Raw genomic sequence first — 13,004 nt, forward strand, 5'->3', positions numbered from 1 at the left:
CAGAAATACTCATTATAAAAATTCAGAAAACAAAACATATTTGACAAAGGTTTAATGATGAACTTCTTGTGAATCCAACCACGGTGTCAGATAATAAAAAATAAAAAAGCTTTATGGCAAAAGGCATACCGTACGATTATTTGAGAACATCGCCCAGCAGACAAATCATTACAAACAGTAACCAGCCAAGTAGAGGAGTTACACAAGTCAGAAACAGAGATCAAATTAATCACTTACCTTTGATGATCTTCATATGGTGGCACTCAGAAGACATTAATTTACTCAATAAATGTTCCTTTTGTTCGATTAAGTCCCTCTTTATATCCAAAAACCTCTGTTTTGTTTGCATGTTTTCTTCAGTTACCCACAGGCACAAATGCAGTCAAAACAGGCAGACAAAAAAATCCAAATTGTATCCGTAGAAGTTCATAAAAACATGTCAAACGATGTTTATATTCAATCCTCAGGTTGTTTTAGCCTAAATGATCTATAATATTTCAACCTGATAATAGCGTTGTCAATATAAAACGGTCACGCGCATGAAAAGGCTCTGTGACACGTAAGGGTCCACTCATCCAGACTGGTCTTACTCTCATTTATCAGAATACAAGCCTGAAACAATTTCTAAAGACTGTTGACATCTAGTGGAAGGCATTGGAACTGCAATTTGAGTTCTAAATCAATGGATACTGTAATGGCATTGAATAGAAAACTACAAAACCAAAAAAAAACTACTTCCTGAATGGATTTCGCCTGCCAAATCAGTTCTGTTATACTCAGACACTATTTTAACAGTTTAGGAAACTTTAGAGTATTTTCTATCCAAATCTACCAGTTATATGCATATCATATCTTCTGGGCCCGAGTAGCGGGCCCCGTTTAATTTGGGCATGCTTTTCATCCAAAATTCTGAATGCTGCCCCTTACCCTAGAGAAGTTAAATTCACACAGGACACCTGATAAGACAGGAGAGTTACATCAGATGTAACAGACTGACCCTTGCCCCCCGACACAGACTATTGCAGCATAGATTCGGGGGGTCAGGGGGCACTGTGGCCCCATCCAAAGATACCCCTGGAAAGTGCCAACCGTGTTGGATAAAACCCACTGAGTCGATGATGGCTCCGAAAGCCTTTTGGAGTGTGTCTGTGGACTTTTCCATGTGAATATTAAAATCACCAAAAAAGTGAATATTATGACTACAAGGTCCAATAGGAATTCATGGAAGGACCACTGGCTATATCATTGTGGAGCTAGGGGAGTTAGAGCCCTGTCTATGTCTGTAGATGAGAGCAGCCCTCCAGCTAGGATGGAGCCCGTCACTCCTCAGCAGGCCAGGCTTGGTCCTGTTTGTGGAGGTGTCCCAGAAACGGCGCCAATTATCTTTGGGAGCGGCGGAAAACCGTTCCCAAACAGAGATTGGAAACGCCCCCCCTAAATGTGAGGAGGAAACGCCCCCCCTAAATGTGAGGAGGAAACGCCCCCCCTAAATGTGAGGAGGAAACGCCCCCTAAATGTGAGGAGGAAACGCCCCCTAAATGTGAGGAGGAAACGCCCCCTAAATGTGAGGAGGAAACGCCCCCTAAATGTGAGGAGGAAACGCCCCCTAAATGTGAGGAGGAAACGCCCCTAAATGTGAGGAGGAAACGCCCCCTAAATGTGAGGAGGAAACGCCCCCTAAATGTGAGGAGGAAACGCCCCCCTAAATGTGAGGAGGAAACGCCCCCTAAATGTGAGGAGGAAACGCCCCCTAAATGTGAGGAGGAAACGCCCCCTAAATGTGAGGAGGAAACGCCCCCCCCCTAAATGTGAGGAGGAAACGCCCCCCTAAATGTGAGGAGGAAACGCCCCTAAATGTGAGGAGGAAACGCCCCCCTAAATGTGAGGAGGAAACGCCCCCTAAATGTGAGGAGGAAACGCCCCCTAAATGTGAGGCAACGCCCCCCCTAAATGTGAGGCAACGCCCCCCTAAATGTGAGGCAACGCTCCCCTAAATGTGAGGCAACGCTCCCCCTAAATGTGAGGCAACGCTCCCCTAAATGTGAGGCAACGCTCCCCTAAATGTGAGGCAACGCTCCCCTAAATGTGAGGCAACGCTCCCCCTAAATGTGAGGCAACGCTCCCCCTAAATGTGAGGCAACGCTCCCCCTAAATGTGAGGCAACGCTCCCCTAAATGTGAGGCAACGCTCCCCCCCCCTAAATGTGAGGCAACGCTCCCCTAAATGTGAGGCAACGCTCCCCCTAAATGTGAGGCAACGCTCCCCCTAAATGTGAGGCAACGCTCCTAAATGTGAGGCAACGCTCCCCTAAATGTGAGGCAACGCTCCCCTAAATGTGAGGCAACGCTCCCCCTAAATGTGAGGCAACGCTCCCCTAAATGTGAGGCAACGCTCCCCTAAATGTGAGGCAACGCTCCCCCTAAATGTGAGGCAACGCTCCCCTAAATGTGAGGCAACGCTCCCCTAAATGTGAGGCAACGCTCCCCTAAATGTGAGGCAACGCTCCCCCTAAATGTGAGGCAACGCTCCCCTAAATGTGAGGCAACGCTCCCCCCTAAATGTGAGGCAACGCTCCCCCTAAATGTGAGGCAACGCTCCCCTAAATGTGAGGCAACGCTCCCCCGCTAAATGTGAGGCAACGCTCCCCCTAAATGTGAGGCAACGCTCCCCCTAAATGTGAGGCAACGCTCCCCCTAAATGTGAGGCAACGCTCCCCTAAATGTGAGGCAACGCTCCCCTAAATGTGAGGCAACGCTCCCTAAATGTGAGGCAACGCTCCCCCTAAATGTGAGGCAACGCTCCCCTAAATGTGAGGCAACGCTCCCCCTAAATGTGAGGCAACGCTCCCCTAAATGTGAGGCAACGCTCCCCCTAAATGTGAGGCAACGCTCCCCCCCCTAAATGTGAGGCAACGCTCCCCCCTAAATGTGAGGCAACGCTCCCCTAAATGTGAGGCAACGCTCCCCTAAATGTGAGGCAACGCTCCCCCTAAATGTGAGGCAACGCTCCCCCTAAATGTGAGGCAACGCTCCCCCTAAATGTGAGGCAACGCTCCCCCCTAAATGTGAGGCAACGCCCCTAAATGTGAGGCAACGCTCCCCCCCTAAATGTGAGGCAACGCTCCCCTAAATGTGAGGCAACGCTCCCCTAAATGTGAGGCAACGCTCCCCCTAAATGTGAGGCAACGCTCCCCTAAATGTGAGGCAACGCTCCCCCTAAATGTGAGGCAACGCTCCCCTAAATGTGAGGCAACGCTCCCCCTAAATGTGAGGCAACGCTCCCCCTAAATGTGAGGCAACGCTCCCCCCTAAATGTGAGGCAACGCTCCCCCCTAAATGTGAGGCAACGCTCCCCCTAAATGTGAGGCAACGCTCCCCTAAATGTGAGGCAACGCTCCCCCTAAATGTGAGGCAACGCTCCCCCTAAATGTGAGGCAACGCTCCCCCTAAATGTGAGGCAACGCTCCCCTAAATGTGAGGAAGAAACGCTCCCCTAAATGTGAGGAAGAAACGCTCCCCCTAAATGTGAGGAAGAAACGCTCCCCCTAAATGTGAGGAAGAAACGCTCCCCCTAAATGTGAGGAAGAAACGCCCCCCTAAATGTGAGGAGGAAACGCTCCCCCTAAATGTGAGGAGGAACGCTCCCCTAAATGTGAGGAGGAAACGCTCCCCTAAATGTGAGGAGGAAACGCTCCCCCTAAATGTGAGGAGGAAACGCTCCCCCTAAATGTGAGGAGGAAACGCTCCCCCCTAAATGTGAGGAGGAAACGCTCCCCCCTAAATGTGAGGAGGAAACGCTCCCCTAAATGTGAGGAGGAAACGCTCCCCCTAAATGTGAGGAGGAAACGCTCCCCCTAAATGTGAGGAGGAAACGCTCCCCCTAAATGTGAGGAGGAAACGCTCCCCCTAAATGTGAGGAGGAAACGCTCCCCCTAAATGTGAGGAGGAAACGCTCCCCTAAATGTGAGGAGGAAACGCTCCCCTAAATGTGAGGAGGAAACGCTCCCCCTAAATGTGAGGAGGAAACGCTCCCCTAAATGTGAGGAGGAAACGCTCCCCCTAAATGTGAGGAGGAAACGCTCCCCCTAAATGTGAGGAGGAAACGCTCCCCTAAATGTGAGGAGGAAACGCTCCCCTAAATGTGAGGAGGAAACGCTCCCCTAAATGTGAGGAGGAAACGCTCCCCCTAAATGTGAGGAGGAAACGCTCCCCCTAAATGTGAGGAGGAAACGCTCCCCTAAATGTGAGGAGGAAACGCTCCCCCTAAATGTGAGGAGGAAACGCTCCCCCCTAAATGTGAGGAGGAAACGCTCCCCCCCCTAAATGTGAGGAGGAAACGCTCCCCCCGCTCCCCCTAAATGTGAGGAAACCCGCCCCCCTAAATGTGAGGAAACCCCGCCCCCCTAAATGTGAGGAGGAAACGCTCCCCCCTAAATGTGAGGAGGAAACGCTCCCCTAAATGTGAGGAGGAAACGCTCCCCCTAAATGTGAGGAGGAAACGCTCCCCCTAAATGTGAGGAGGAAACGCTCCCCCTAAATGTGAGGAGGAAACGCTCCCCCTCCCCTAAATGTGAGGAAACCCTCCCCCTCCCCTAAATGTGAGGAAACCCCGCCCCCTAAATGTGAGGAGGAAACGCTCCCCCTAAATGTGAGGAGGAAACGCAATGACGACCTAGGAGCAGTGGGTTAACTGCCTGTTCAGGGGCAGAATGACAGATTGTACCTTGTCAGCATGGGGATTTGAACTTGCAACCTTTTGGTTACTAGTCCAATGCTCTAACCACTACCCTGCCGCCCCAATATCTCTATACTCTACAAACGACACCCGTAGTACAAACATGTTTTTGATAGTCCTGTCCCTTCATAGTTGATATTGTAATGTAGGCATCCTCAATAAGAGGAAGTTGGTTCTATCATCATTGCTCCCTTCTTACTTTCTCCTCCCTCTCTACCTCTCCTCCCTCTCCCACATCTCGCCTCTCTACCTCTCCTCCCTCCCTCTCTACCTCTCCTCCCTCCCTCTCTACCTCTCCTCCCTCCCTCTCTACCTCTCCTCCCTCCCTCTCTACCTCTCCTCCCTCCCTCTCTACCTCTCCTCCCTCCCTCTCTACCTCTCCTCCCTCCCTCTCTACCTCTCCCTCCCTCCCTCTCTACCTCTCCTCCCTCCCTCTCTACCTCTCCTCCCTCCCTCTCTACCTCTCCTCCCTCCCTCTCTCTACCTCTCCTCCCTCCCTCTCTACCTCTCCTCCCTCCCTCTCTACCTCTCCTCCCTCCCTCTCTACCTCTCCCTCCCTCCCCTCTCTACCTCTCCTCCCTCCCTCTCTACCTCTCCTCCCTCCCTCTCTACCTCTCCTCCCTCCCTCTCTACCTCTCCTCCCTCCCTCTCTACCCCTCCCCAATCTCTCCTCTACCTCTCCTCCCTCTACCTCTACCCCTCCCCAATCTCTCCTCTACCTCTCCTCCCTCTACCTCTCCTCCCTCTCTACCTCTCCTCCCTCTCTACCTCTCCTCCCTCTCTCCCTCTCCTCCCTCTCTCCCTCTCCTCCCTCTCTACCTCTCCTCTCTACCTCTCCTCTCTACCTCTCCTCTCTACCTCTCCTCCCTCTCTACCTCTCCTCCCTCTCTACCTCTCCTCTCTACCTCTCCTCCCTCTCTACCTCTCCTCTCTACCTCTCCTCCCTCTACCTCTCCTCTCTACCTCTCCTCCCTCTCTACCTCTCCTCCCTCTCTACCTCTCCTCCCTCTCTACCTCTCCTCCCTCTCTACCTCTCCTCCCTCTCTACCTCTCCTCCCTCTCTACCTCTCCTCCCTCTCCTCCCTCTCTCCCTCTGTAGAGGTCGGTTGTTCCTGATCTCGACCAGGGCTGGTTCTCTGGGCATCAACCTGATCGGAGCTAACAGGGTCATCATCTTCGACGCGTCCTGGAACCCGTCGTACGACATCCAGAGTATCTTCAGGCTCTACCGCTTCGGACAGCTCAAGACCTGCTACGTCTACCGATTCCTGGCTCAGGTAACCAGTCAGTCAGACAGCTCAAGACCTGCAACGTCTACCGATTCCTGGCTCAGGTAACCAGTCAGTCAGACAGCCCAAGACCTGCTACGTCTACCGATTCCTGGCTCAGGTAACCAGTCAGTCAGACAGCTCAAGACCTGCTACGTCTACCGATTCCTGGCTCAGGTAACCAGTCAGTCAGACAGCTCAAGACCTGCTACGTCTACCGATTCCTGGCTCCGGTAACCAGTCAGTCAGACAGCTCAAGACCTGCTACGTCTACCAATTCCTGGGTCAGGTAACCAGTCAGTCAACCAGTCAGTCAGTCAACCAGTCAGTCAACCGATTCCTGGCTCAGGTAACCAGTCAGTCAGCCAGCCAGCCAGTCAAGTCAGCCAGCCAACCAGCCAGTCAGTCAGCCAGCCAACCAGCCAGTTAGCCAGCCAACCAGCCAGTTAGCCAGCCAACCAGCCAGTTAGCCAGTCAACCAGCCAGTTAGCCAGTCAACCAGTCAGTTAGCCAGTCAGTTAGCCAGTCAGTTAGCCAGTCAGTTAGCCAGTCAGTTAGACAGTCAGTTAGCCAGTCAGTTAGCCAGTCAGTTAGCCAGTCAGTTAGCCAGTCAACCAGCCAGTCAACCAGCCAGTCAACCAGCCAGTCAACCAGCCAGTTAGCCAGTCAGTTAGCCAGTCAGTTAGCCAGTCAACCAGCCAGTCAACCAGCCAGTCAAGTCAGCCAGTCGATCACATAATACTCAGCAGAGTTCAGACTAAAATCAGGACAACGAAGGAGGTGCATTGTAGTGGCATATTTAGCAAAACAGAAGCTGACATGTTTGAGTGATCTGAGGGAAATATGTATCTCTAATATGGTCATACATTGGGCAGGAGGTTAGGAAGTGAAGCTCAGTTTCCACCTCATTTTGTGGGCAGTGAACACATAGCCTGTCTTCTCTTGAGAGCCATGTCTGCCTACGGCGGCCTTTCTCAATAGCAAGGCTATGCTCACTGAGTCTGTACATAGTCAAAGCTTTCCTTAAGTTTGGGTCAGTCACCTTGGTCAGGTATTCTGCCACTGTGTACTCTCTGTTTAGGGTCAGTCACCTTGGTCAGGTATTCTGCCACTGTGTACTCTCTGTTTAGGGTCAGTCACCTTGGTCAGGTATTCTGCCACTGTGTACTCTCTGTTTAGGGTCAGTCACAGTGGTCAGGTATTCTGCCACTGTGTACTCTCTGTTTAGGGTCAGTCACAGTGGTCAGGTATTCTGCCACTTTATTCTCTGTTTAGGGCCAAATAGCATTCTAGTTTGCTCAGTTTTTTTGGTAATACTTTCCAATGTATCAAGTAATGATGTTTTTGTTTTGTCATCATTTGGTTGGGTCTAGTCGAAAGTTTACATACACTTAGGTTGGAGTCATTAACTTGTTTTTCAACCACTCCACAAATATCTTGTTAACAAACTATAGTTTTGGCAAGTCGGTTAGGACATCTACTTTGTGCATGATACAAGTCATTTTTCAGTCATGTTTACAGACAGACTATTTAACTTATAATTCACTGGATCACAATTCCAGTGGGTCAGATGTTTACATACATTAAGTTGAATGTGCCTTTAAAACAGCTCAGAAAATTCCAGAAAATGAATTCATGGCTTTAAAAACTTCTGATTGGCTAATTGACATAATTTGAGTCAATTGGAAATGTACCTGTGGATGTATTTCAAGGCCTTTCTTCAATCTCGGTGCCTCTTTGCTTGACATGGGAAAATCAAAAGAAATCAGCCCAGACAATTATAGAGCTCTACAAGTCTGGTTCATCCTTGGGATACATTTCCAAATGCCTGAAGGGACCATGTTCATCTGTCCAAACAATAGTACGCAAGTAAAAACACCATGAGACCACGCAGGTGCTTTGCTGCAGGAGGGACTGGTGCACTTCACAAAATAGATGACCTCACGAGGAACGAAAATTATGTGGATATATTGAAGAAACATCTCAATACATCTCAAGTTAAAGCTTGGTCGTAAATGGGTCTTCCAAATGGACAACGACCCCAAGCATACTTCCAAAGTTGTGTCAAAATGGCTTAAAGACAACAGTCAATGTATTGAAGTGGCCATCACAAAGCCCTGACCTCAATCCTATAGAAAGTTTGTGGGCAGAACTGAAAAGGCGTGTGCGAGCAAGGAGGCCTACAAACCTGACTCGGTTACACCAGCTCTGTCAGGAGGAATGGGACAAAAAACTTATTGTGGGAAACTTGTGGAAGGCTATCTGAAATGTTTGACCCAAGTTAAACAATTTAAAGGCCATTCTACCAAATACTAATTGAGTGTATGTAAACTTCTGACCCACTGGGAATGTGATGAAAGAAATAAAAGTTGAAATAAATCATTTTCTCTACTATTATTCTGACATTTCACATTCTTAAAATAAAGTGGTGATCCTAACTGACCTAAGACATGCTATTTTTACTAGAATTAAATGTCAGGAATTGTGAAACTGAGTTTAAATGTATTTGACTGAGGTGTATGTAAACTTCCGACTTCAACTGTATATGTTGAAGAGGTTGGGCATTAAGTTGCATCCCTGTCTCACCCCACGGGAGAAAGAAGTGGAGTTTTTTGGCCATTTTTAAATTTTGTGTACATGGATTTTATGTTATTTATGCATCACCACTTTCCATGAATTTAAAAACCCACAAACCCAGATGTCAAATTGAGTTGAACGCTTTTTTTGAAATCAACAAAGACATGAAGACTCTGTTTTGTTGTTTTTCTCAAATAGGGTGAATACGTACGTAATTTGGTAAAAAAGCCTTTTTGACATCAGTACATTGTAATTTCCGAGTTAACCTCTCTGGGATATGTGGGATGGTAGCGTCCCTCCTCACCAACAGCCAGTGACAGTGCAGGGCGCCAAATTCAAAACAACAAGAATCTCATAATTAAAATTCCACCAAGCCACAGAAAAAGACTGCCAGTTTTCCAGCCAAAGAGAAGAGTCACAAAAAGCAGAAATTATAATTAAATTATAATGAATTAATTAATTATAGATACACTTCTCCTTAATGCAACCGCTGTGCCAGATTGTTTTTTAAATATGGATGCATATATATATATAACATGCAATAATCTGAGTACGGCGCTCGGAGACCAAACCAGCCAAAGAGATATCCGCCATGTTGCACAGTCAACATTAGTCAGAAATGGCATTATAAACATTCACTTACCTTCAGAATGCACTCCCAGGAATACACAATCAATTTTTGATGTAGTTCATCATTCATGTCCGAATACCTCCTTTTTGTTAGGGTGTTTGGTAAACAAATCCAAACGCACATGCAAGTCCAGCCGAAAGGTCAGACGAAAAGTCCAAAAAGTTATATTACAGTTCGTAGAAGCATGTCAAACGAAGTATAGAATCAATCTGTAGGATGTTTTTATCATAAATCTTCAATAATGTTCCAACCGGAGAATTCCTTTGTCTGTAGAAAAGCAATGGACCGCAAACTAACTCTCACATGATCACGAGCTCGTGGCCCTCTGCCAGATACCTGGCTCAATCCCCCCTCCTTCACAGTAGAAGCATCAAACAAGGTTCTAAAGACTGTTGACATCTAGTGGAAGCCTTAGGAAGTGCAGTATGACCCCATTTTCACTGTATATTGGAATGACAATGAGTTGAAAAACTACAAACCTCAGATTTCCCACTTCCTGGTTGGATTTTTCTCAGGTTTTTGCCTGCCAAATGAGTTCTGTTATACTCAGACATCAGTCAAACAGTTTTAGAAACTTCAGAGTGTTTTCTATCCAAATCTACTAATAATACTAATTATTTTCATATTCTAGCTTTTATGAGTAGCAGGTAGTTTACTCTGGGCACCTTATTCATCCAAGCTACTCAATACTGCCCTCCAGTCACCAAGAAGTTAATGATAATGCAGAAGATTTTCCCAAGGTTGCTGTTGATGCATATCCCACGGTAGTTTTTAGGGTCAAATTTGTCTCCACTTTTGTGGATTGGGGTGATCAGTCCTTGGTTCCAAATTTTGGGGAAGATGCCAGAGCTAAGGGTGATGTTAGAGTTTTAGTATAGCCAATTAATATAAAAAATAGTGAATTAGAAATTGTGGTCTGTATATTTTATCACTTCATTGAGGATACCATCAACACCACAGGCCTTTTTGGGTTGTAGGGTTTTTATTTTGTCCTCTAGTTCATTGGAGGTAATTGGAGAATCCAGTGGGTTCTGGAATCCAGTTTGTTCTGGAATCCAGTTTGTTCTGGAATCCAGTGGGTTCTAGAATCCAGTTTGTTCTGGAATCCAGTGGGTTCTAGAATCCAGTTTGTTCTGGAATCCAGTTTGTTCTGGAATCCAGTGGGTTCTGGTCTTTAATAGTTGATTCTAAGATTTGTATTTGATCATGTATATGTTTTGGCTGTTTGTTCTTTGTTATAGAGATAAAAGGATTGGAGAAGTGGTTTACCCATACATCTCCATTTTGGATAGATAATTATTCGTTTTGTCTGTTTAGCGTTTTGCAATCTTCCCAGAAGTCATTTGAGTCTTTGAATTCCTCAATTACATTGAGCTGATTTCTGATGTGCTGTTCCCTCGTTTTCTGTAGTGTATTTCTGTCCCCATAGTGAAGGCTTTCTGAGAAAACCCAGGTTTTCTGAGGCTCTGTTTTTGGCAGGATAGATTTCTCGATTTCTTTCTTGGGTTTTTGCATTCTTCATCAACCCATTTGGTCATTGTTAATTTTCTTCGCTTTTTTGGTTGACATTTTTATATTTGAAGCTGAGAGGTCAAATATACTGTTTAGGTTTTCTATTGCCAAGTTTATACCTTCACTATTACAGTGGAACGTTTTGTCCGTGAAGTTGTCTAAAAGGGATTGAATGTGTTGTTGCCTAATAATAGTTTTTTGGTAGATTTCCACACTACTTTCCTTCCATCTATAGCATTTCTTAATGTTACTCAGTTCCTTTGGCTTTGATGCCTCATGATTGAGTATTGCTCTGTTCAAGTAGACTGTGATTTTGCTGTGGTCTGATAGGGGTGTCAGTGGGCTCACTGTGAACTCTGAGAGACTCTGGGTTGAGGTCAGTGATAAAGTAGTCTACAGTACTACTGCCAAGAGATGAGCTATCGGTGTACCTACCGTAGGAGTCCCCTCGAAGCCTAACATTGTCTATGTACATACCCAGCATGCAACAGAGCTATAGGTGTACCTACCGTAGGAGTCCCCTCGAAGCCTATCATTGACTATGTACATACCCAGCATGTAACAGAGCTGCAGGAGTTGTGACCCGTTTTTGTTGGTTATGTTGTCATAGTTGTGCCTAGGGGGGCATATGGGGGAGGGAATGCCGTTACCTCCAGGTAGGTGTTTGTCCCCCTGTGTGCTGAGGCTGTCAGGTTCTGGTCCGGTTGTGGCATTTAGGTCGCCACAGACTAGTACATGTCCCTGGGCCTGGAAATGATTGATCCCCCCCTCCAGGATAGAGAAGCTGTCTTCATTAAAATATGGGGATTCTAGTGGGGGGATATAGGTAGCACACAGGATACAGCAGGATTCTAGTGGGGGGATATAGGTAGCACACAGGATACAGCAGGATTCTAGTGGGGGATATAGGTAGCACACAGGATACAGCAGGATTCTAGTGGGGGGATATAGGGGATTCTAGTGGGGGGATATAGGGGATTCTATTGGGGGATATAGGGGATTCTAGTGGGGGATATAGGGGATTCTAGTGGGGGATATAGGTGGCACACAGGATACAGCAGGATTCTAGTGGGGGGATATAGGTGGCACACAGGATACAGCAGGATTCTAGTGGGGGGATATAGGAGATTCTAGTGGGGGATATAGGGGATTCTATTGGGGGATATAGGGGATTCTAGTGGGGGGATATAGGGATTCTATTGGGGGATATAGGGGATTCTAGTGGGGGGATATAGGGGATTCTAGTGGGGGGATATAGGTGGCACACAGGATACAGCAGGATTCTAGTGGGGGATATAGGAGATTCTAGTGGGGGATATAGGGGATTCTAGTGGGGGATATAGGAGATTCTAGTGGGGGATATAGGGGATTCTAGTGGGGGATATAGGTAGCACACAGGAGGACATTTTACTCTGTTAAGATCATTTCCTTATGAATTTCTATACAAATGTAAAATGTTCCTGTTTTGATTAATTGAATAGTGTGTTAGGTCTTATCTACATTTACATTTAAGTAATTTAGCAGACGATTAACATACCCCCTGAGTCCCTTCCCTGTTTAACACCTGGTAGTGTGGTGGATGGGACTACCAGCTCTCTGTAACCTAGAGGACAACCAGTAGGTCCGTCTCCTCTATACCACCCAACTGGTAGTTTGGTGGATGGGACTACCAGCTCTCTGTAACCTAGAGGACAACCAGTGGGTCCATCTCTCTATACCACCCACCTGGTAGTGTGGTGGATGGGACTACCAGCTCTCTGTAACCTAGAGGGCAACCAGTGGGTCCGTCTCCTCTATACCACCCACCTGGTAGTGTGGTGGATGGGACTACCAGCTCTCTGTAACCTAGAGGACAACCAGTGGGTCCATCTCCTCTATACCACCCACCTGGTAGTGTGGTGGATGGGACTACCAGCTTTCTGTAACCTAGAGGGCAACCAGTGGGTCCATCTCCTCTATACCACCCACCTGGTAGTGTGGTGGATGGGACTACCAGCTCTCTGTAACCTAGAGGACAACCAGTGGGTCCATCTCCTCTATACCACCCACCTGGTAGTGTGGTGGATGGGACTACCAGCTCTCTGTAACCTAGAGGGCAACCAGTGGGTCCGTCTCCTCTATACCACCCACCTGGTAGTGTGGTGGATGGGACTACCAGCTCTCTGTAACCTAGAGGACAACCAGTGGGTCCATCTCCTCTATACCACCCACCTGGTAGTGTGGTGGATGGGACTACCAGCTTTCTGTAACCTAGAGGGCAACCAGTGGGTCCATCTCCTCTA

The 13,004-nt window shown here is 47.4% G+C and overlaps 1 protein-coding gene across 1 annotated transcript in view; it reads left to right on the forward strand.

Moving 5' to 3' along the window:
• The window catches only part of atrx (ATRX chromatin remodeler), a 92,409-nt gene that overhangs the window by 52,664 nt on the left and 26,741 nt on the right, over nucleotides 1-13,004 (forward strand). The window contains 1 exon segment of the mRNA XM_046293549.1: nucleotides 5,834-6,011. Coding sequence (XP_046149505.1) covers nucleotides 5,834-6,011 — 178 coding nt within the window.

Source organism: Oncorhynchus gorbuscha, linkage group LG13, assembly GCF_021184085.1.
Source record: "Oncorhynchus gorbuscha isolate QuinsamMale2020 ecotype Even-year linkage group LG13, OgorEven_v1.0, whole genome shotgun sequence".
NCBI lineage: Eukaryota > Metazoa > Chordata > Actinopteri > Salmoniformes > Salmonidae > Oncorhynchus > Oncorhynchus gorbuscha.